This window comes from Mesoplodon mirus, assembly GCF_964341445.2.
Source record: "Mesoplodon mirus genome assembly, chromosome: 2".
Lineage (NCBI taxonomy): Eukaryota > Metazoa > Chordata > Mammalia > Artiodactyla > Ziphiidae > Mesoplodon > Mesoplodon mirus.
Window position 1 is genome coordinate 86,981,882 of NC_138977.1, and position 24,850 is coordinate 87,006,731.

The window sequence follows — 24,850 nt, forward strand, 5'->3', positions numbered from 1 at the left end:
AAAACACCAAAGCTCATAAATTTAAGTAATTTGTCCATGGCCACACAGAAGTAAGGGAGGGCTAGGATTTGATTCCAATTCTGCATAATTTCAAAGCTTTTTCTCTTTTTTTACTACACAATAAGGTTTTAATTTTCCTAAATATAAATGACTATTGCTGATACTACTCACCTATATGTAGTCTGCAAAGAAGATTGGGGAAGTAATTTAACTTCTGTATATCTACCTATCTTCTACAGATAGATATATAGACATATATTTAATTGTGGTAAAAAAACAATTTATTATCTTAATCTGTATAGGTCAGTTGTGTTAACTATATATACATTGTTGTGCAGCAGCTCTCTAGAAGTTTTTCATCTAGCAAAACTGAAACTCAGGACTTCCCTGGTGGTCCAGCGGTTAAGACTTTGCCTTCCAATGCAGGGGTGCAGGTTCGCTCCCTTGTCAGGGAGCTAAGATCCCACATTCCTCGCGGCCAAAAAACCAAAAACCATAGCACAGAAACAATATTGTAACAAATTCAATAAAGACTTTAAAAAAATGGTCCACATCAAAAAAAAAAAAATCTGAAAAAAAAACCCCAAAACTGAAACTCTATATCCATTGAACAGCTCCCAATTTCTCCCTTCCCCAAGACCTTCGCAAGTACCATTCTACTTTCTGTTTCCATGAATTTCACTGCTTTAGATACCTCATAAAGGGGAATCTACAGTACAGGTACACCCCACTTTTCAAAAGTTAACTTTACACCACTTCAGTTTTATGGAAAGACCTACGTTGGTACCTGATTTTGCTAACTGAAATAAATCCTAAGAGGATTTTTGCTTTTACAAAAAAAAAAAAAAAAGGTGAAAAGAGAAAATAGTGTTCAGCATTTGTTTTGCAATAAGCTTTTATAGAGGCAGTGCACAGCCTGAGCAGCAAGAATGGCACCACCAAACTCCTTCTCCAGGAACTACACAACACCTCAGCATCAATCTGCCATAGCTTTCAACTTTGTGAGCATATGTACTTTATTTCTATTTATTGTGGGCATCTGTTAGCAAGATGTGTCCTAAGGTAAGTGATGTGTCCTAAGGTAATTGCTTCTTCGCTTTACATGGTTTAGGCTTAGAAAAGGTTTCATAGGAATGCACTTATTTCACTTAGTGTATTGTCCCAAGTTTTATCCAAGTTGCAGCATGTGGCAAAATTTTCTTCTTTTTAAAAGCTGAATAATATTCCATCGTATGTGTATACCACATTTTCTTTATCCATTCATTTGTTGATAGCTATTGGGTTGCTTCTACCTTTTGGTTATTGCAATAATGCTGCAATGAACATGCGTGTGCAACTATCCCTTCAAGATCCTGCTTTCAATTCTTTGGGATATATATAGGATTGCTGAATCATTGTAGAAGTAATTTTAATTAATAAAAGGATTTAAAATATGAAATCTGTATATTCCATTTAGAGATTGCCCTTTTTTTCCTTCACCCTTTATCCCTGCAGTCTCATGCTAGGACAATTAATATTTGGCCTTTGATTTCTCAGTTATGTATTAATATAAATAATCTTGTTTCTCCAGTTCATCAGTATGTGGATCCTGTATGCATAGAGAGGCATGCTGGGGTTTAATCCCAGGTATGCTATTCACTTTCTCTGTGTCCTTGAGCAAGTATATCAGACACTCTGTGCCTCAGCTTTGCTGTGTAAATTACAAATAAAATAGTAGCTACTTCTTAGGGATGTTGTAAGAATTAAACTAGTTATTATGAATAAAGTTCTTAGGATAATGCCTAGTATATATTATGTACTGGCTAAAGTTACTTTTTATTATTTTTATATTATATTTTACCTCCCACTCTTTTTTTCTTATTATTATCAGAAGCCATTCCCTCTCACAATTCCTCATAGAAAAACATGGCTCATTCTCACTATACTTAGATTAGTGTGTCAACTGCAATTTCCTGTATTACAGTTATTTGTCAAAGGTGGTTAAATCAGAATTGAACTATGGTGTGCTTGTGTATCACAGATGTTCAACTGCAGACCAGTCAATACCATCAATACATTTTAAAGTTTCACCTTCATGTACAATTGAATTTTTGTATATAGTTCTAGGTACATAGTGAAAGCTCAGCATGTACTATTACACTTTAGTTTATAATAATTATTGAAGTCAAAAACTATGTCATATTCATTGTTGTAATCCTAGCAAAAAAGAAAGAACTAGAAAGACCTGGATCTTGTCTTTCCTGGTCCTTCTTCTCTTCTTCCATTCAAATTATCAAGAAAAAGAGGTGTATAATAGAGACAAAGGAAAAGAAAAACACATTAACTGGAATTTTGGTAACAAACGTCAAATTAAAAAAAAATTTGTAAATTAGCCCTTTGCTCTTAGAACGAATATATACGTAAAAATTTACTGCACTAACGTGCACCAAATAAAACCTGCCTGTATCAGAGAAAATAGAGCTGGAGAGACAGAGAAGCTTTCCTGATGCATAGGTCAACTTTGCCAAGGCATACTGATCCAGCCATGGCTGGTGACTGTGCAGTGAGAGGCACAGAGTTCCGAGTTGCCAGGGGATGCCTCTAGCTCTGTTTTTCCAGGCAGAGAGAAAGTAATTATGTGACCATAAAGGTCATTAACTGTAATCAGTTCTAAATCTCTCAGTAGTGCCCTCAAACACTGTTCTCGGTGTTTTCCATTTTTCCCTCCAAATGTCTCCAGTCTTCTGCCCTCTGCTCTGTGTCCCAGAAAACTGACCTGTATGGATCAAATCAAATGCCCCTTGCTCTCGGCTCCCAGATAAATTTTGCCACTGAGGAGCACTAGCAGAAGATTGGAGGGAAGAAGGGAAATGATGTCACTGAGGTATTTATTCCACAGGATCCTCCAACAAGGTTGCCACCAGTTGCCAGGGTTGCCACAAGTTGCCAGCATCTGTCAAATGTCCTTTTGCCCACAGATATTTTTTTCTTGCTCCCTGCCACTACTCCCTCCCCTCTGATCCTTTGGCACCAGCTCTTCCTTCTGGAATTAGTTTCAGGATTCTGGAAGATGCTTGGAGGTTTTCCTAACTCATTCCCATACTTTTGTAAAGTGTCCTTTTGTTAAACCCTCCTCAAGTTACACAATTCAACTATCCCATCATTCTCCTTCTGGGACCATGACTGAAAAACACATCAAAACACTCTGAATTAAGAGTACATGTTCTTACCTTTCTTACTCATCCTTGAGAAGACAAAGTCAGGAAAGATGGGAGGGATTATGCACGTAGTACAAATGGCTCTAGTTCTTTTATAATATGTCTTAAAATCCAGAGTTTACTTTATAAACACAGAATTTATAAGCAAACGACTGAACTTGATGTGTGTAATGTTGTCTGGGTTACCCAAGCTCACGGTTTCTAGTTTGCCAAATGGAATGTTTACTATTGGTCCCTCATATGGCACAGGCTTTTCTACTCATCAGCTAGATCATTAATTTTAAAATGTGTGGTAAAACGATATGCTAATATTAATATCAATGCAAAGTGAGGTTTTCACAATTTTGAAATTTTATTATAAGAGTAATCTTTTAAAAAGGCAAGCCATAATGAAGAATTGAAATTTTAGCACAATAAAGGGTTTAAAGCTAAAAAAGTGAAAAAAGTAAAAATCTAAATCTTATTATGAACATAAACAATTTTTAGTAGTGTACTTGAATCAATATTCAGAAATTTGATTTATGGTAAATGTTGAATGTATCATTACTAAAGTTACCTATTATATACTATTATCTTAAAGATGTTTTCCTATTTTATTGAGCATAAAAATGTTAACAAACTAATTTTTTGTGACTATTTGGATTGTAATTTTTATTTATTGAAGTGCACACCCTGAAATGCAGAGAGAAAGCTCATGAGTACCGTGTAAAGTGAACTAAATATTTATTCCAATAAAATTATTCAGAAAAAGCTGTTTGGATTTTAATACTGTGAAAAATGTTAAAAGCAAGATAGTATACTGACACAAACAATTTTAATGAGAAAACATACTTTATGCTGTGACAAGGGGGAAAATACTAAAATTACTTTAGCAGTTGCATTTATCACTTTTCTTTTACTTAAAGCATCTTGTGTCAATTTTAGTGGTAACAGCAATCTTCTCTCTAGATTAGTCTACTTTATCTATTTCAAAAAACATTGAAATAATTATGAAGCATGCATTTTCATTAATAAAGCAGATTCACAACAGTTTTTGTTAGCAGATTTAAAAAAGGAGAACATAGCTTTGATTAATGTTTCTTTGAGAGGAGTTGAGACTATAAAGTACAGTGGAGAGCAATTAACTGTATTATTTTTTAAAAATTAAGAAAATACATTTTAAAAAATGTGGTGCCTTTTTAAATAGCACAATAAAGTTATTCCAAAACAGGGGTTGGCAAACTTTTTCTGTAAAGTGCCAGAGGATAAATATTTAGGCTTTAAGGACCACTTGATTTCTCTTGTACCTACTCAAATGTGCCGGTACAGTGCAGAAGCAGCCGCAGACAATACTTAAATGAAGGGGTATGGCTGTGAGCCAGTTACTATTGCTGTGGCCATAGTGTGCCACTCCTTTTTCTAAAAAAAAAAAAATACAGGCATAGCTCATTGTACTGTGCTTTGCTTTATTATGCTTTGCAGATACTGCGTTTTTTACAAATTAAAAGTTTGTGGCAACCCTGGATTGAACAAGTCTGTTGGTGCCATTTTTTCCAACAGCATTTGCTCATTTTCTGTTTCTGTGTCACATTTTGTTAATTCTCTCAATATTTTGAAACTTTTCATTATTTTTATATTTGTTATGGTAATCTGTGATCAGTGGTCTTTGATGTTACTGTTAAAATTTTTTGGGTGCACCACAAACCATGTCCATATAAGACAGCAAACTTGACTGGTGAAATGACAACAAAGAATTGAGGATATTACATAAACTTCATTGACAGAGCAGAGTCAGGGTTTGAGAGGATTAACTCCAATTTTGAAAGAAGGTCTATGGTGGGTAAAATGCTATCAAACAGAATTCCCTATTACAGAGATATAATTCTTGAAAAGAAGAGTCAATCAATGAGGAGAACTCCATTTTAGTCTTACTTAAGAAATTGACACAGACACCCAACCTTTAGCAAACACCCTCCAGATCAGTCAGCAGCCATCAATATCTAGGCAAGACTCTCCACCAGTATAAAGGTTATGACTTGCTGAAGGCTCAGATGATGGTTAGCATTTTTCAGCAATATTTTTAAATTAAGGTATGTACGTTTTTTAGAAATAAAACTATTGTACACTTAATAGACTACAGTATAGTGTAAACACTATAATAACTTCAGTATTGGGAAACCAAAAAATTTGTGTAGCCCTCTTTATTGCGATATTCACTTTATTGCAGTGGTGTAGAACTAAACCTGCAATATCTCTGAGGCATGCCTGGTAGTCTGTATTATATTTGATTGGATATCAGGAGTAATTTTTCAGAACTCTTATAGTACTTGTTTAAAATATATCAGCTGACATTGAGTCCACACTGGAAATAACAAATAAGGAGATAACAAAGATTATGCTCTTACTGAATAATATAGGGTTTCTGTGCTTCAAACAGAATTGAGTAAGCTGCTTTTTAAGTCTAAACACCTCTTCTCTGAAGGAAACTTGTTCTAGTTTTGGAATATGAACAATCACATTGTCATCAGAATAGTTACTTGTAACTGAAAGAGAAGTGTATGTATAACTAGAGGTACTGTATTTAATTTCAGGTTACAGGTATACGAGCTTGGAGCATGTATCTAATATACTGAGCCTCAGTTTTTCCATCTGTTACATAGAGCTCATTCATTTGAAGTCTAAGTTATTAATATATAATGCACTTAAAGTTCCAGACACATGGCAAGTGCTCAGGAAACACTAAAACCTCTTTCATCTTATTCAGGTTTTTTTTTTTTTAATAAAAACAGCATTGGACCTGAAGGAAGAATCACAAACTTTCCTTTTTTTTTTAAGTACTGTATTTTAGTGGCAGAGAATTTTCCTTCACTAACTGTTTCCTCAGTTGAATGAATACATATGAAATGAAAATGAAATGATACATTTTCATAACACAAGGTATTTGGAATGGCCCGAGTATTAATCCTTACTAATATATATTTTTCTCATTGATTCACCTGAGGAATACTATCTGGAAGTTCCGATTGGGATGAAATCACAAGTTGTTAGAATAATCCAGTGTCATTGTCTTGGTAGTGAAAATCATGCATACATATTAACTATCTTTGCTTAACCTTCTAATTCATTCAGTTTAATTTATTTTCAGAACTCTGTGTCAAAGAGAACTCTTAAATTTATTTTCTTAATTGAAAAAAATGTGAAATAACATTGATCATAAATTAACTTCAATGCTGAAATCATGATTACATACTCTAAAACTAAAAAGGGACATATCTGTATGAAAACTATAAAAAGACACATTTTAAGAGAATGTAACTATTTCATAACGTTACTGAATTTATTTTGTACTTAGAATCATTAAAGGACATAATACTTTGATAAATTGAGATAACTTTGCCACACACAAAATCCTCCCCAAAATGATGAAGCAGAAGCCACTGCAATCACAAGCCATAAAACTTTATTATATGATGTGACTACATACACTTTATGGACACAAATAACTCTTATTACAGTGGTTTATTGAGATCCAAACTATTTCTATTTAGGTCAACTATATCTTAAAAGTCCTTTAATTAGCTCTTTCCAGCTTAACTGCATTACAGGCTCATCTTAACTATTCCCAGACTCAAAGCTTCCAGGTACATATTTCATTGTCCAACAATAAATTAATTTATTTTGAGACAAATATTTCAGAAATTGTTTGAGAATCAGAATCAACTTCCTGGATTTGTCTGGTCACACAGCTGCCTATTTCTATTCACAGTTCTTCCTTCCTCTCTTTGTTCAAATACATTATTTTTTTTCTTAGTTAGAAAGAAAGAAGAGAAAGTTATTTGAAGAGAAAGCCCTTTTCGTGAGGAACAGATTCTCACAAAAATAATAATCTGGATAGATTATACTTCAGGAGATTATTCTTTTTTTCATCCCTAATGTGGGAAACATAGATCAGTAAGAAAAATAAGCATTTGATTAAAATGTTAAAAGTAATAGCAAACAAGATTGTAATACATCCAGAATTTCCTTGCAGTGTTTTAGTGTTCATTTACACCCAAATACCTACTATGCAATACAGGATTCCCTCTCTTCTTACACACAACATGTCACTCAGTTGCCTGTTAATCACAGCTTCATGTGTGCCATTTTTCCTTTTTTATTCAGGATCTGTCTTTCCCCCTTCTCCATTGAACTTCAATCACCAGCGTACTGACCTTCATTCTTTCTCACCTCATGTATTACAGTAGCTTCCTAACTGGCTTTCCTTACTCCAAACATCACACACCAATAAATGAAACTCTTGCGGTATTAATAATGGTGCTTCTGTACTCATGTATCTTTGTGAACTCTTCAAGAATTGATATCACTCAGCCCTCTGAAGTTCATATTCTTGCCTCTCTACCATAGGGCTAGACTTATTTTCTAGCCTCATCTTTGCTTCCCTATATGAATCTTAACCTTAAATTGAAATGGAACTTTTATTTGTGCCCACGCTTCTGTTTTTTATTCAAGCTGTTTACTCAACTTGAAAATGTATTCTCTGTTAACCTCACCTACTGACATATTGAATTCTCAAGCTCCCATCTCTAAGCCTATATTCTCCAAGAAACTTTCCCAGAGTTATCCTCCATCCCTTAAATTGTATAACTAGTCTTCTGATTATATTCTAATCTCCTCCAGAGTTCATTTTTATATTCCCTGTTGTATCTAAGTCAGCACTTTATATATAAGAAGTGCTGCATAAATATTTGAACTAGGTTATGTCATTTCCAAAATGCACAAGCAGAAAAAGACAGAACTGACCTTACATTGACTACAGCAATGTGGTCAACAGTGTCTGGAAACTCCATTTGGAATGTTTTGATAGAGGGTTGGTAATGATTTCTGTGACTTTACAGTGCTCTGTCAAGGGCTCGCTAGCAGTAAAAAACAATGACCAACAGAAACATAATACCAAGTATGTCTAGACTTCATTTGGTGTGACATTGAAGAGTTAAATAAATTTGATGATATAAAGAAAAACAGCTTGGTCAGAAATTATTTTCAAAATGTTTTTGGTTGGACATATGCTAAATTATTGAATGTCTAAATGATCACTTAAACTCCAGCACTAAGTTCAATGAAATAATTGTGAATGGTATCTTGCTGAATTTTGCAAGAGTGAAAATAGACACTGGTATAAAACTGATAATTTTGTACATGTATTTATTCATTTATTATATATTTAATCAATTTTTGGTTATTAAGTTAAATTTTAAACTCAAACAAATCATCCTATCTAAATCTCTTGTGTAATCAAAGTATGAGTTGCGTTTCTTCACAACACCTTGACTTGGAATACATCTTACAATTATGGGCCCTTGATGTGAGAGTACTGTCAATCATTCTTTTTGATGCTGAATCATTGGAAAGAATGCAGCTCTCAATATTGATCTTGTTCTTAAACTGAAATATAAGATATTATATGATTAAATTTGATGTCAGAATATGGGAACACACTAAAGGGGAAAAAAAAACCTGGTGATTATTTGTATATTTACCCACACTTATTGTACTTTAACCTAAAGTTAATGTTTTTAAAACTCCTTAATGAAATCTATATCTTTAAAATAAAATGTAGCCAATGAATTATCTAATTTCTGCTTACATTAACACTTTATATTTAGTTAGATTTATTCTTTAATTTTGCCCTTTCCCTACTGAATTCTCAGGAAATCTAAGTTCTTTTTTTTTCTTGATAAACTTGGCCTTTTAGGAATTGATTTCAATTGAGTCTATCTATGCAATTCAAGAATAGATAAAATATATCATGCAATTGTAAACCCAAGAGAATAAAATCAAGCTAGTCACAATTTACCTTCTTGATACTTCTAGATCCTGGTCACATATTTAGAGGATGGCTCGATGTGAATTAACACTTTTCCAAATTATTCTAAGTCCCTCTGCTCTAATTATCTCTCCCCACATCTATATCCACTTTTTTGGTCTATATTAGTGTTAAAAACATTTAAGTCAGTCAGAAAACACAAGTGCCAGTGAATCCAATAAAATTAAGATATAACTCACCTGGAGAAAGAGGAGGATTTTTAAAAAATTATTTCTCAAGATGATAAAACTAATACTTGAAAGAAGAGAGAAACAGGGATTAGACTGCATACCTTTTGAAAGTAAGCTCTACTTGATTTCTTGTAAAAATAATCTAACTGCATTTTCACCTTTTCATTCTCATTTTTAGAAATAATAAGATTTTTACACACTTCCCTTTCTGATATGCTTGTTTAAACAGAACTGCTCAAAATGCCACTGGCTTTGAAAACAAAGCACTAGTTTTGATGATATATACAATGAATGTATACAGAAAAGCATCTGTCATATATTTATCATCATATCATATTTTATTTCCACTTGTAAATACTGTCAACATTTAAAGCCAAGTGAATGGAACACCAGTGAGAAAATCAAAGCTATTAATATTAACCATTTTTAAGAATTTTAAAATAGGGTCATGCTGATAGACTTGAAAGAATCCCAGAATTAAAAGTTCCCCCATGATAATGAGCAGGATATAGCTTAAAACATGGAAATAGCCATGATACATTTTAGTGAAATGATTTATTCTTCATTTTTCATTTATCTTTAAATGAATGCTTACGTTAAGAATATCCATCAATACTCAATGTTATAACAATGAATGCATGAGCACTTTGTAAGTGAATATATACATGGCCAAAGTTTAAGTTGGCTCTCCATTCAGAAAAAAACAGTGTCGGTGGATATTTGGGCAATATCATTTAATTCATGCTTACGTTTTTCCAAGATTTATAAGCAAAGTGAAAAAGTTCAGATGTAGGTGGTGGATACACAATGAAACATATTTAGATTAAAAAAACCAAAACATTATATATTCTAAAAACATAAGTATAACCATGCCAGAGCATACACATGTATTCACTATCCACGTGGTGTCAGGCGCACAGGTGATAGCTTCCTCCACATACCATAAGATAGGCCTTGATCACAAAATTATTCATCCTGATAGTTGCTCTTGACAATGGAAACAATTTTTAAAGGCTATCTTCAAGATCACTCTGGTGATTTTACAGATAATTAGGTAATGGTGAATGAATAGGGAGTTCTTATAAATAGTTGATATGCCCAACTAGTTACAGGAATAGATTAATTAAAACCTAAATTTATCTCGCCTCTTAACAAAACAGACATTTTGGAAACTATTAAGCAACAGGCTTTAAACTATAGTAAGACTATTTTTGTTCCTCTCAGAATTGAGAGAGCTCCACACACTCATGTTCATTAGAGGTGCCTCTAACAGAACTCCACCTTTAACATGATTTCTGTGCCTGCTCACATCTAGAAAAAGAGAATATCATTAAAATTGATAACAAAGTCGTAAAGTTGACCAAGTCCAAATTTAGGAACTGGGAAAGGTGATATAGAACACAAGCCTAAGACTGTGTTTCCAGAACATTTCTGGTCTGAAAAACGTTAATAGCCCATAATTAAGACCATATCCTCAATATACATTTCAAATCAATTTGCTAGATAATAATTCTTTAGCCACAATGAGCAAATAGAAGCCCTGTTCCTCAATGTTTTTGGTTATTTTAAGGAATGTAACATTTTTGTAGAGGATTAAGAAAAAGTCAGTTCTTTCTGTATTTAATTTCAGGGTCAGTAGATCTAAACACTTCAGTGTTAATCTCTTCATTCTTCATAAATGTTATGCGGCAGAGAATAAAATGGTTAAATGTAATATTCCTCATTTTTTTTCACCTTGTATTTAAATTACTTTGATGGTTTCCATCTTAGTTTGTAAATCACCAAACCTAAATATAACTGGAGTTTTATTTAATGTTTCATCAAGAAATGAACTAGATCAAAGATAAAGTAAAATGGCCTTTTCTTTTTAAATAATAAAAAAAATTAAAAATAAATTAATTTGTTTTTGGTAGTAAAGTTTCTTGGAAGTCAATCCAATGAAATCATTGTTTTCATGTGTTTCATACGTTTCATATCTTTTCAACTAGCTCTATTCCAAACAGAGCATAAAAATAAAAAGCAAAAAAAAAAAATCAAATTAACAATATTTTCTAGGCAAAAACATATTACATAAATATTAGGCATTAGATTAAGCTACCATTACAAATGATAGGTTATGCTTAAATAAAATATATATTAAAATTATTCCATCTTTGAAATATGAATCACAGAACTTATAAATTCAAAATCATAATAAGATATATGTAAAAATAAAGAAAATTAAAGTACAAATATATAATACTATTTTAATATACTGAATTTTGCAACTAATCTGTTTTACATAAATTTATGTATATTAATCTGAAAGCTTCTACTTTATTTACCTAAGAAAGCTGTAAAATAGTTAAAATAACTATTCACATTTTAACCATTGGTTTCTCTGCATTTTAAATTTAAACTTCATGTTATTGAAGGACAGTCGATTATATTGGATTTAGTCAGACTTATGAGTTTTGCCTAGTAAGTAGAATTTATAAGTAAAGATAGCTAACCCAGTAAACCAGATTGAACAGGGCAAAAGCTGTTGGGAAAAATATTCGAGAATAGGAATCAATTTTGGCAATGCGTATATGTATCCTCCCTTCCCTCCATGATCCTGTTCTGCAGTCTTCAAAGCAACAGAAGAAGCTGGCACAATCTTTGCCCTCCAAACACTGGTACCCATAATCATCTTCTTGCGGCAGAGAAAGGCTATTCATTGGAATGAGAGTAGATCCTGGATGGAGTCCAGAGGACATCTGAGCAAAATAATAAATGAGTTTTGAGAAAAAAATCATAAAAACGATCAATTTGTCCCCTCAAGGCAAACTCTGAGAGACTGACACACAGTAAAAATAATCTTATTTTCCAAAAATCAAATGAATACCCAATTCTAACATGTTTTTAGATTATAATTTACCTTGTAGCACATAAAAATATTATTTTACATTCCCAAGATTTTGCAGGGAAAAAAACACTCAAAATTAAATATATTTTATACCTTTAGAAAGTTGTTCTACTGAATTATTGTTAACCATGAATCTAATTCTAAAATGAGAATAAACTATATTTTTCTATGATATTTTACAGTAAAACATTTACAATGTTATAAACATGTGTTGGTTTGCTATGGTTATATTCTGTACTTTATCTTAGTAATAATGAGAACAAATAGTAAAGATGACATTCTGATAAAGCAGAAAACTTTAAGGAGCTATGAATGAATAAAAAAGATATTAGGTCTGGAGTTGTGGATAGGCACAAAACATCATATTTGGGAGATAGAATGTGCAGGAGGTAAAAATTCAGGTTGGGGAACAACTGGTATTCAAAATTCTGTTAATTCTACCAAAATGCTGCTCATTCCAGCTATCCAGCTGGAATTATATTACCACCTAATTTTTGTGTTGGTTGTGATGAATAAACTTCATAACATGTAAAATGATCTGTGCTTCATCTTGCCCAGTAGTAATAGTTATTATTTTTAACAAGATTTTTTGGGACACATATCAAACTAACTCTTGATGATACCATGTTCTGAATAATACTTAAATAAGAACAAGAATTTTTAAAAATATAAAAAATTGAGTATGGCCAGGGCACTGTGGAATATTAAACCCAACACTTTGGAACAATCACTTTGGAGCAATCACTTTGGAGTCAGGATATTGTGGAATATTAAAGCAATCACTTAAGCTGAAATTCCAGCTCTGCCCAGTAGAGTCCTATAACTTTGAACAGGAAATGTCACTGCTTTTTTGTGTCTACGTCTTTTGCCATACCAAAGCCACAATAACAATACATAGATCTGTTTGATGAGTAAATGAGATGATATACATAAAACACCAAACGAAATATTTGAAACATATCAACTATTCCCTTGCCAATTGATAATAGTGTTGTAATTGTCATTGCTACTGTTGATTCCTGGAGAGGATATATCATAATTCACTATAAAATATGTGCTAAAACAAACAATAATAACAATAATAGCAACAACAAAAGCTTGGACCTCATCAAAAATGTTCCTGGAAAGAAATACATTAATGAACATTTGAATAAAATGGCAAGTAAAATATGAGTGAAGATTGCCATTTTAGTAACTCTTCATCTCTCAGGACTTCCACTTATTTCAGGGATTATTTTAAAATGTGAATCTCACAATTTACTATAATCAGTGGTGTCATTATGTAAACACTGAGTACAAGGCTGAGATTATAACAATTGTTTTATCCTGATTTTAAATTCTAATGAAAATGTTTATAAAATTTTTTCATCCTAAATTTTGAAATAAATAAATCTCAAAGCCATGAAAATTAAACATTGTATGAGAAAGATTTAAAAAACTAAACACAAAAAATGATAATTTTTAAAAATTTGGACCAATATTCAAACCCATTTCGTTTCTAAAAAGAAACATAGAATCTGACCCACTACATATTAAACATTCAGTAGATGCAAAGAGAAGCAAATAATCACATTTAGTGATATTTTTAAGTGATAAAACCATCACAAAAGTCATAGCATCCATATTAGGAACAAAATGTGCAGCCTGAACATAAGAAGCAATGCCCTAAACACAAATGCATGACTTCACTTGCCTAGATATATCATGAAAAACAGAGGCAGTATATTATTAAATGTTAATGACAGATCTTTTGAGATTGACACTTGGAGATACCCGACTAGACTCCTAAATTTTAGTGGAGCACTAAACTTATGTATAAAAATGAGGCAAATTGGTATTCATTTTCTTGTTACTTAATACTTAAATAGCATATGTTCCAATGTTAACCAGAGTGAAAAGTGGTTAAAATGCAAGTTTGTTAGTCCGCAATTTCAAGGTTATATGGCATAAAACACATTCCATATATCATTCAGAACTACCATAAATGGGAAGATGGTGTGTTTGTTAGAAGATATCAATTGTGCATGAGAGGTATGATTAAACATTAAAGTACACAAAAATAGAGAAAAACTGCAAATGGTTCATTTAAAACATGGACCAATCCCTGGTGATCAAAATAATGGAGAGCTTCTTATTGCAGTGACAATTTAGATTGACAATTGTCTAGTTTCCTGCTGCCTCCCCCAAAATGCCACTAATTCATACATTGAAAGAAACTAGGCTTTATTGAATGATGAATGTGACTAGGAATGAATTTTATATGTATTGAGAAAAATAGCCAAAAAGCTGACACAGTATCAGTAAAATAAAATACTTTTGACACATTTGTGACCTTGGAAACCACTGAAAAATTAATTGGAACAATATAAACATTATATGCCTTATTTATCTGAAGTACAACAGCAAAATCCACCTTACAATTTCTCAAATAAAAATCCTGCTGCCCCCCAAATAGCAAACAGTGAAAAAATAAAATAGATCCATTTAAATGACATAAAAAGAAACAACACAATTGAATAGAATTTCCTTTTACTTCAAATGATGTAGTTTTGAGAATATGCCTTTTTTTGTTATTTAAAAAAGTCACTAAGAATAGCTGAACTTAACATTTTGAGAAATCCATCCCATTCTCACTATTAAAGATACATATGTGTCTGTTTATATATTAAATACTCTTACTTATAGATTAATCATATAGTTAAATATACAAAATATATTTTAAGCACCAAGACCAATAATATAATAACTATTTAGATCATATACTAATACAATTAATAATATTAAGTATTAGCAATATGATTAGCAAACATTATTAGGTCATGTTATTGATACTATGAAATATTGACTAATATCACTATTAATTTCTCATTCAAAAAGTGGCACATGAGAATGCCAAACTAAGCACAGATTTTCTCCAATCAACTTTCACAAAATCCCAGTTATTTATCAGTCAGAATTTCAAAAATTACAAAATCAACATCAATGTTTAAAAATAGACATGAGGTGGATTTTGGTGATTCTGAGTTGTCAATTTTGGTACTTCAAGAATTAGAAGTTAATGGAAATAATTATCAGAGGAAAGTAAAAAATAGAAAGTTAAAAAAAATTCTGAGGGTTGGGACCAAGGCTGTGAAGCAGAGAATTGTATTATCACTTGTACATTTATATACTGTTTGATTTGTTCATTTGTTTCAACCATGCACAAGTAAATTTCTTACTGTATTTCACATTTCACCAATATCAAATAATCCTTCCTAGGAGCTTTGCCAATTACCATTACAGGAAAGAAGGTTTATAATTTGTGAAACTATGTATTGATTCATCTTTTCATTATTTTTTTTTGCTCTGAAAGGTAAAAGAATGTTTATTCATATAGATATGCACTGGCTGAAAATACGATATTTTTTGTGTGTGAAGAAAATGTTATGGTTGGGTATTGTGGGCAAAACCAAACAAACAAACAAGAAACAAAAAACAAAACCTTCCACTCTAATACCCTAGTTCCACTTTCAGTAACATATGACTTATTGAACTACTGCAATAGTCTTTATCTCCTTGCTTCTTTTGCCATTCAAGTATATACTCCATGCTACTTATAATTATCTTTCAAAAACATAGAAGCAAATATGCCATCTTGCTTAAAAACATGCATGGCTTATCAGTGCTGACAGGGCAAAATTGAAATTTCTTAACATGGTACTGGAGACTTTCCACGTCTCGGCAATAAACCACTTTTCTATCCTCAACTTGGGTATTTTCTTTCCTAAGATTCCTCTTTTCTATAGCACTGTCCAAGAGAAGTTTTTCCAATGCTTGAAGTGTTCTGTATCAGTATTGTTCAATATGGTAGCCACTAGTTACATTTAGCTATTAAGCATTTGAAATGTGACTAATGTTACTAAGATACTAAATTTTAAAGTTTGGTTGATTTTAATTAATTTAAATCAACCTAGCCATATGGCTAATGGCTATTGAATTAGATGAAAAGCCTGAGAAATATACAAATCTACTTTTTATTCTTATATGTATGCCTCAACTTGGCTTACACGGTTCCTTCTCTCTTAAATATTCTTGATAATTTGTTTTCCTGAAAACTGCAACTTATTCTTTAAAGAACTACTTCAATGATGCCATGCTTTCTTTGTAATTATCTCTATCAAATTCCCTTTGGAAGAGTTAGTTTACATACATTTTGAATAAATTATTTACAATGAAATGAAAAAGGCCACCCACTGCCCTGTTGGCTCACAATGACATAGCTTCTTCTCAACACTATGTGCTTGTTAGTGCTTCACAGACCATATTACATGATGTCTCAAGATTTCCTCTGTGCATAGGACAGGCCACTTAGTTCGGACTTTGTGGTACCTATCTCTATTTCAATAAGAACGTCTTTAAATATTCTTAACTTATATCTATTATAGAAAATATTTTGCTACCCAAAAGGTATTTGAAACCAGTCACCTAACTGCTACTTCCTTATAGTGTCTTTGTCTACTTTTGATTTTTATATTGGACTGTTATTTGTACTGTACTTTATTATCTTAAATTTACACTTCTAATGTATTTTTGCACAACTAGATTCAAAGATCCCTGAAAGCAGAGAACACATTCTGTCGTTATTTTCTTCATAGTGCCTTGTTCATGGCTGGTGAAATAAACTTTCTTCATTTAACATTTTAACCAATTGAGAGATTACAAATAAGTTCTACCTCAAATGGGTAGATCAGACTCCTGATGTAGGTATAACATGGTTTTCTGAGATTTTTTTTATCATCAATGGGCTATTTGAGTTTCAACAAGAACTACTCTTTAGTTAGCTGGTTTACTACTATTGCTTTTCTGAGATCTTTACATGTTTCATAAGGATCTTGATTCTATACTTCAACATAGGTAACTTACTAGATTCTCTTGAAAATAGATATTGATACAAACATACCTGAATCATATTCTTAATGAGTAGAACTGAAAACCCAATAAAATATATTGGATGGTAATATGGACCAAGTAAAAATGTCACTGACATTCACAATAAAAAATAAAGGAGAAAGAAATAAAGAAATATGGACATAAGTAAAGGACAGAAGGAAGAAAGGGATAATGGAAAGAAGGAAGGAAGGAAGGAGGGAGGGGGAGAAGAAGGGAGGGAAGAAGGGAGGTGGAGAGAGAGAGTAAGAAAGAGAAAGAGAGAAAAGGTCCAATATATCACGTGGAGAGTAAGGTAGAAAGCATCTTTTTTAATTTATATTTTTCTTAGAGGGGTCATTGAAGCTAAAAATCTATTGTGTTCAAATATCATCTCTTCCTGAGTAAAATAAATCGGAGTTTTCTGGGATTCTCAGCTAAGCAGTCAAAGAGATGTCAAGAAGGGGATTTTGGTATCTTTTAATAACAGACATGTTGACTTTTCAGTGACTCTAGGCAAGATCTTTTGTCCTGGTCTATTGCCATAAATAATTTGGTGAAGAAAAGGGAAATACTGGATTTTAAACAACTCAGAATTTTGAGCCTATAAAATAAAGTGGGCAGATGGAAGGACAGAGATAGATAGATAGATAGATAGATAGAGAGAGAGAGAGAGAGAGAGAGAGAGAGAATGAAGATAAACTCACAAACAATTAAAACAGGTGTAAAGGCAAGATGCTGCAAGATTTCTGGGTCTAGGCTTGCATTTGATCCTCCTGGCTGGAATAGAAGAAAAACACAGATTCCACAAAGCTCTTAAATAGAATATTTTGAGACAACAGCAAGCAGAGCTACCTATTCTTCATAAAAGTGTGCTCTGATTTACCTGATTGGCAAGACCATATGGCTAAACACTGAACTAGGCAGGGAGTCAGATTTGATTACTGATCCAATTTTTCACTTAAAGTGTCATTTTATATTGTAAAAGCTCACGAAGCACATAACTGAACAGAAAGAAACTACTATAAAATTTTATTTTGGACGGCTCTAAAAATATTTTTCTTACATAGGTAGTCAATTACCTATCAATTTAACTTTTGATATTTGCAATTTAATGCTTCAAAGCTCTCATTTATTTTTTATTCCTTAATTTTTCATCTTTAATATTTTGCTTCTTGGGTTTGGTGCTAAGTTTTAAATACTCAACATACAGACATTTTTTTCCTAAATAACTATTCTAGAACAGTGGCTAGAACATGGGTGTCCTTAATTAATATTTGATGAATGAATGATTAAATGAACATCATAACTTTAAAGCCCGTACTCCAATGTTTCAGCTTCCTGAGTAAATGAGACATCTGGTAATGTGGTTGAGAGCACATGATCTGGAGTCAAACTGATTATCTGTAGTCCTACAGTAGCCACTTATTGGTTGAGTAGCCTTAGATAATATTAGTGCCTATATTACATATTCTTAGAATGAAATTCTAGAATCCATGTGAGATTGTACATTGTCTGGCTTATAATGTTAATTATTTTTATTCTAAACATTTTCATTAACAATTTCCAAAAATAAAATTGTCAAGGTAGTAATCAAGCATAGCTGTGGATGAGTAAATGATGAAATGGAAAATCCAGAGAGGATGTTTGGTTTGGATTAAAGGAAGATAGTAGAAAACCTGTGTTTTTCTTTACCTAAAAAATTAGCAAATGGATTTTAAAGCTGAAATAATTGCCCCCTGATGCTTTGTTCACTCAGAGGCCATAATAAATCCTATGGATAAGCTAAAATCATGTCAAGTTGAGAGAGTCACATGTTAATTCTACCATGCAAGTTCTGAAATGTGTACCACCAACAATGTGCTCTCCTTCCTTGGGATATTGTGGGAATCTGGAACCAAATACACAAGGCTTTGGTCCTTGGAATATAACATAAAAAGTAAAATATAATTTAAAAGTATGGTAAAGTTTTATAAGGAAACTAATGAAAAATGGGGGAAGGGAGATAAAGCATTGAATCCTAGAACTTAGAAATTTAGGACATAACATGAAAACTCCCATGCCTCATTATGTACATGCTATGGTAGGTTTACAAGCTTGCCACTCATGCATAACTGTTTTATATAGTTCTCAAGTATGTTGGTATTTTGGAAAAAAATCTGCTTTAAAAACATGTATTGGAATTAGCAATAAAGAGTCTTTTTTGTTAATATTGGAGAAAAAGATGTTTACTTTTCTGAGTCCTATGAAAACAGGCAACATAAAGGAAGGATTACAAGCTTGACCTCTGTCACCATAAAAGACCTGGGTTTGAGTCTTGGATCCTTCACTTCCTAAGTTTGTCCTTGTGCAAATTACTGAACTTGTATCTATAACGTGCCTATGAGCATAAATGAAATTATGCATATAAAGGAGTTCCTGGAATACTCAGTGTTAGATATTACTTTAAGGTTGTTATACGTGCCATTATAAAAAGAAATTATAGTTACTCATCCAATACTTAAGTATTTTAGAATCAGTAGAGTTAATTCTAATTCATCAGCTTGATGTGATGTAAGTTAAGGTGGATATATGCTTAGGAAGGGGGAGCAAGTGAGTACAAATATACAAAAGCCAAACAGATATCTTTTCTATGACATAGAAAGCTATGTCTTTCAAACACAGCTGAATACTAACATTAAAGAGAGATCTTTATCTCTAAAAATTAAGTTAATTTAGTGGGGTACCAGTGTAAGAAGTCCAAATCCTATCACAAAAATAGATTCAAAGAGAGAGTTTAAATAATTTTTAGGTACAAAGAATTTACTATTTGTAGAAAATTTCACAGCATAGTAACCACTCTTTACAAAGGTGATCCAAAAGTCTTTTCTAGGGAAAAATATAAGAATACTTTTGCTGGTGGGCAATGTTAGGTACTCCAGTTTCATCTTATCTTTTGTCAAGGTACCACTAGCAACCATATCAGTCTAAGAAAGTATAACATGAGTACTCAAAAGAGTATCTCTAACAGTAAATTGTTGTTTATAAAATAGAGACTTTTTTTTTTAACATACCGAAGCCTTATTTTTTAGCTTTCTTTCTCTAGTAGGCTTAACTTTTTTGTTGCTGGTAAAATAATGCAAGGTACCATACTCCATCAAAGCTGCAAAAACAAAAATGAAACAAACAGAAACAAAGAGATCCATCGCAGTCACATAAGAAACCTTAGGTAAGGACTTCCTGGCAATTGTACTCAGAGTTGTCATAGTCAGAACTGTAGTGATACCTGTGGAGAGAGGGAAGAAAAATAAATGATGAAAAATAACTTAGACCATTTTTATTCTTCCAACTGATTTGGCAATATTGTGAGCAGAAATAAACAATGGAAACAAAAGCATATAATTACTTGTGATTTACAGAAAAAGAAAAATTCTGGTAACCACAGTTACATTGTGTTCAATGTGTGCTTTGTGTCCCTGTGAGTTCTAATCATCTAAATTCTCCAGACTGCAGGTAGTTTACTCCCCATACCTATTATTCCCTTTCTCCATAATAATAGACTATCCAATTTTTAGCTAGTCTGCACCTGCCTGAAAGTACAATTTATTTGCCAGCTTCTTTTAGCTATGTGTGGCCACAGGCTGAAATCTAGCCAAGAAGAAGTAAGTCAAGGGTGTAAACAACTACCAAAAGATGTCATTAGAAAGATAGGAAATGCCCTTCTTTCCCTCTACCTAATTGCATTTTGCTGGAATACAATAGCCAGCGCACCAGAAGCCATTTTAGAGCTCTACCCAATTTAATCTACAGTGATTTGAAGTTTCGTGCCACACACAGTTAAAAGTAATCCAAACTACTATAGAATTTTTTTTTTTTTATTACTTGAATTAGACCTATTTTTTTTCATCTCGGTAAAGAATACAGGCAAAATGATATCAAGGGAATACTTTAAAAAGACAGAGTAAATCCTCATGTTTTGAAGAAGTCAACATATAAAATTAGAATACCCACCTGGGCCCCAGCCCTGTGTATGGATCTTTGGTGGTATCTGTTTCTCTTTATCCATGGCCTTCTTGTGGTTCTTACCACTGCTAATTTTAGGTCCCCTAACTCACAGCTGCACATGTTATGTCTCTTCTGATCTAAACTGCCTTAATTCTCATTCTTTGCCTCATGAAAGAAGGCACCATTAGTGGGATTGTTTTCTCTCCAAAAAGTACTAAATATAATGCCAAATGAATCTTAATTTGGTCAATTATTTATAAAGTGGCAACATCTGGGTTGAAAAAATAGAAAGTCCTCTTTGGTATGGTAAAGGCAACATCCACCTCTTTCCCTCATGTCTACACTGAAACATGCCTTAATAATAATTCCTTTCACATGCCCATCTTTTTATTTTTATCGCTTAGGATTGAAAAAATTAAAGATAATACACGTATAATGAATTGGAAGTCATGGAGGCAAATTAGGTTCAAATTCTGATGTTCCCACTCTTAACTCTGTGACCTCAGGGAAGTTTCTTAACTCCTCTGTGCCTCTCATCCAAAAAACGGGCACAGTAATGTAATAAATTTTGTGTAATAATTTATATAAAAGGTATTTACTTATTTTTTAAAGTAGATGTAAAATCCTTCTTCCTTTCTAGTACTAGAATTTAAAATTTCCCCTCTAAGCATGCTTTAGCTGCATCTTACAAATATTTATATGTTAAATTCTTATTAAAATTAAGTTTGAAATATTTTCTAATTTCCTTTTTGATTTTTCTTTAACCCAAGAGTTATCTAAGGGTCATTTAAAATTTTTCCAAATAAATGAGTCCATTATTAAGCTGTGTTATTTTTATTCATTTTTAATTTACTTTCATTTTGGTTAGAAAATATACTCTGGAAAGTTTTAGTCTTTTGAATGTTATTGAGATCTTGGTTAATGTTCTGTATGCATTTGCACATATTGTGTATACTGTAGTTAGGTGCAGTGTTTTATAAATATCAATCAGGTTAAGTTTGATAATTTCATTCAAATTTTCTACATCTTAATTGATTTTTCCATGTAGTTATTCTATCAGTGAAAGAGAAAGAGTATTAATATGTTCAATTATTATTGCAGATTTGTGTATTTCTCCCATTATTCCTGACAGTTTTTGCTTCAATTTTTTTAAAGCCAAAATTATATTTAAAGGCTTTTCATATGGTAAGTACGAAATAATTTCAGTGACTACCAGTCTTCTCTCTTCCTTGATTTGTGCACTATTTTTTTATAACTTATTAAATCATAACATTCCCATAGTCAGACGAAGGTAGCTTTCCCAAGGTACTCCTGGCTTCCATAAAAATGTCCCATCCCAAGTAGAAAAAAAATCTTAAGGCCAATGTGTTCTTTGATTTCATTATCAATGACAGAATTAAATTTCACTTTACTAAAATACTATTACATTTCTATTGCATAAATTAAGGAAAACTATAGCACAACTTAGCTTCTACACATTTATTTCTTTAATTTAGTAATTATTATCACAGAGTTTAGCTTAAAAATAATATGGATTTCCTTTGAAAACATAAACACCCCACTGAAACATAAATATTTTATGTTTTAACATGAACATGAGCACATCACAATTTGTTCACTGTTAACACTGCAGCACCTAGAATGCTGCCTATTTCACATAAAGCATTTGATAAATGTTTGTTAAAATACAATCTTGAATAAAGGAGCTCAGGAAATTGTCCTTCAATGATGTATGTATGGATGTATGTATGTACACTTAAAAAAAAATCCTTGATCCTCCAACTACATAGGGTCCACAGTTGTAAGAGATATTCTTTAAGTTAGATCTGGCTATGGCTTATCTTTATAGTTGATATGGTAATATTAAAAATATGAATTCATGTAAAAACACAATTCCACTATTGGCTATTCTCTTTTATGACACTATGGCATAGGCTTTTGTCTTCATATAACCCTAATGGTAGAAATAATCCATCCAAATTTTCTTGGGGAAAAAATATAAGAATAATATTTAAGAACAAAATATAATATTTGTTATACTCAGAGAAGTATACAAAAAAAACTAAAGTAATTTGATTACCTTGGAACATAAAATAATTTGAAATAATTGTAGGAAACAAAACTCAGATATGAGTGCATTTTATCCCCTAGTTATATCTACACCTCTATTTAGATTCCCAAGGAGTTGAATTTCCAAGTATAGAACTAGGTACTTAAGGTTTTATGTTGCTGCTTTTATGTAATTTGCATTTTACTATATTTACTAAGTGGAGTTAGCCACCAGCTACCATAGAAACCACATGAAAACCTCTTTATTGTTGAAACTAGAAACTGTCCCAACTTTATGTTTTTAGGATACAATTATCAGTAGTGAGATTCATATATTATACTGATGTTGAGAATTAATTAATCAATAATTCATCTTTGTATATCAATACATAAATTTAGGTTATCATTTTCTTTTAAACAAATGTATAATAATTAGACACATTTTCTTATGACTTTATTGTAACACATTGCTAAAGAAAAAATGAAAAGTCTATTTTATCAAGTATGAATTACAAATTACCCTTTTAATCAGTGTTATTGTACAGGCAACTCTCAAAAATATTCACAGACTAATTACACATTTTATAGATCACAGAAGCCTGGAAACTTCTTGTTCCTTTCAGCACCTGCCCTTTGTAATCATTGACTGTTTATTAGCACCATTGTAAGAGAAGGGGATTTCAAAGCTTTCTAAACACACACCAGTCAATAAGTACTGGCTATTAGTGATTTGGCTAAAAAATAAAATCTTGATAAAAAGTGATTGAAAATATTGATCACATTTAAGATTCAGGGATTATGTATGATTTTCATGCATTAACTCTTACTTAGTTTTTATTCTTCCCTTGACCTATATTAAAAATTTTCTGAGATTTCAAGCTCTTTACAATTCTATTTTCTACTTGTTTCATATATTCATTTCAACATCATATTGCACTAGAGTATTTGTCCATTTTTGTCAGACTGCAGTTAGAGGAATATTTCTAACATATTAAACTGTAAACTTTTATCACATTAAAATGTTGCTAAAAGTCATATGCCACTATAGCATATATTACATGTCATACCCAGTGATGTTCTTGCAGGTACTGCATCTTTATTGATCCAAAAAGACACCCAAGAAAGAACAACTGTCAGAATACATGGAATGTAGGTCTGAATAGTAAAATATCCCATTCGTCTGCTCAGGTCAAAAAAAATTGTCATGATAATATAGTCCCCTGGAAGAAAAAATTATGTTTTATTTTGGCTATAAAATACATATAAGTATAGGATTCCAAACCATAGATTTAAATACAAATGCCACTGATACTAGCATTAATCACTGATTTGTATTTCCTTCTTACCAGAGATTGTGTGAGAGATTTCAGTTGTGTTCCGTAACCCTACAAATGCAAATTGATATAATCTCCAGTATTTAGGATCAGCCACTTCTACAGAAGGCTTTTTCCACTTATACTCAATTTCATTTTTAGGGTATCCATCTAGGTAAAAATTAAAATTAAAAATATATACATTAGCAGATCCAAATCTCTTGCTGTTGCAATACCAACATCCAAAGACAAATTCTTTTGAAATTCTTTCTCATTTTTATTATATGTTAAATATAGAAAAAATACTGTTTAAAATTTATGAGTATAGTTTAAGGAATAATCATAATGATTAAATAATGATAATCCATGTTGACTCCATTTAAATCAAGAAATAAAATCTTGCTAGCCTTGGGAAAAACCATGTGTCCACTCCAATATAGTATTTCCCCTCCCGACCACAGGTAACCACTAACCTGATTTCT

At 32.0% G+C, this 24,850-nt stretch overlaps 1 protein-coding gene across 2 annotated transcripts in view; it reads right to left on the minus strand.

The window, feature by feature from the left end:
- Positions 1-11,701: 11,701 nt before the first annotated feature.
- Positions 11,702-24,850, minus strand: part of GABRG1 (gamma-aminobutyric acid type A receptor subunit gamma1) — a gene marked incomplete at both ends in the record, with an annotated part of 61,459 nt that continues 48,310 nt past the window's right edge. Inside the window, 4 exons of one of the 2 annotated variants that reach the window (XM_082608328.1) lie at positions 11,702-11,968; positions 20,076-20,287; positions 24,123-24,275; positions 24,402-24,539. In XM_082608328.1, coding sequence (XP_082464454.1) covers positions 11,702-11,968; positions 20,076-20,287; positions 24,123-24,275; positions 24,402-24,539 — 770 coding nt within the window. The remainder of the gene's footprint in view (positions 11,969-20,075; positions 20,288-24,122; positions 24,276-24,401; positions 24,540-24,850) is intronic. The other variant, XM_082608329.1, reaches the window with a different exon arrangement.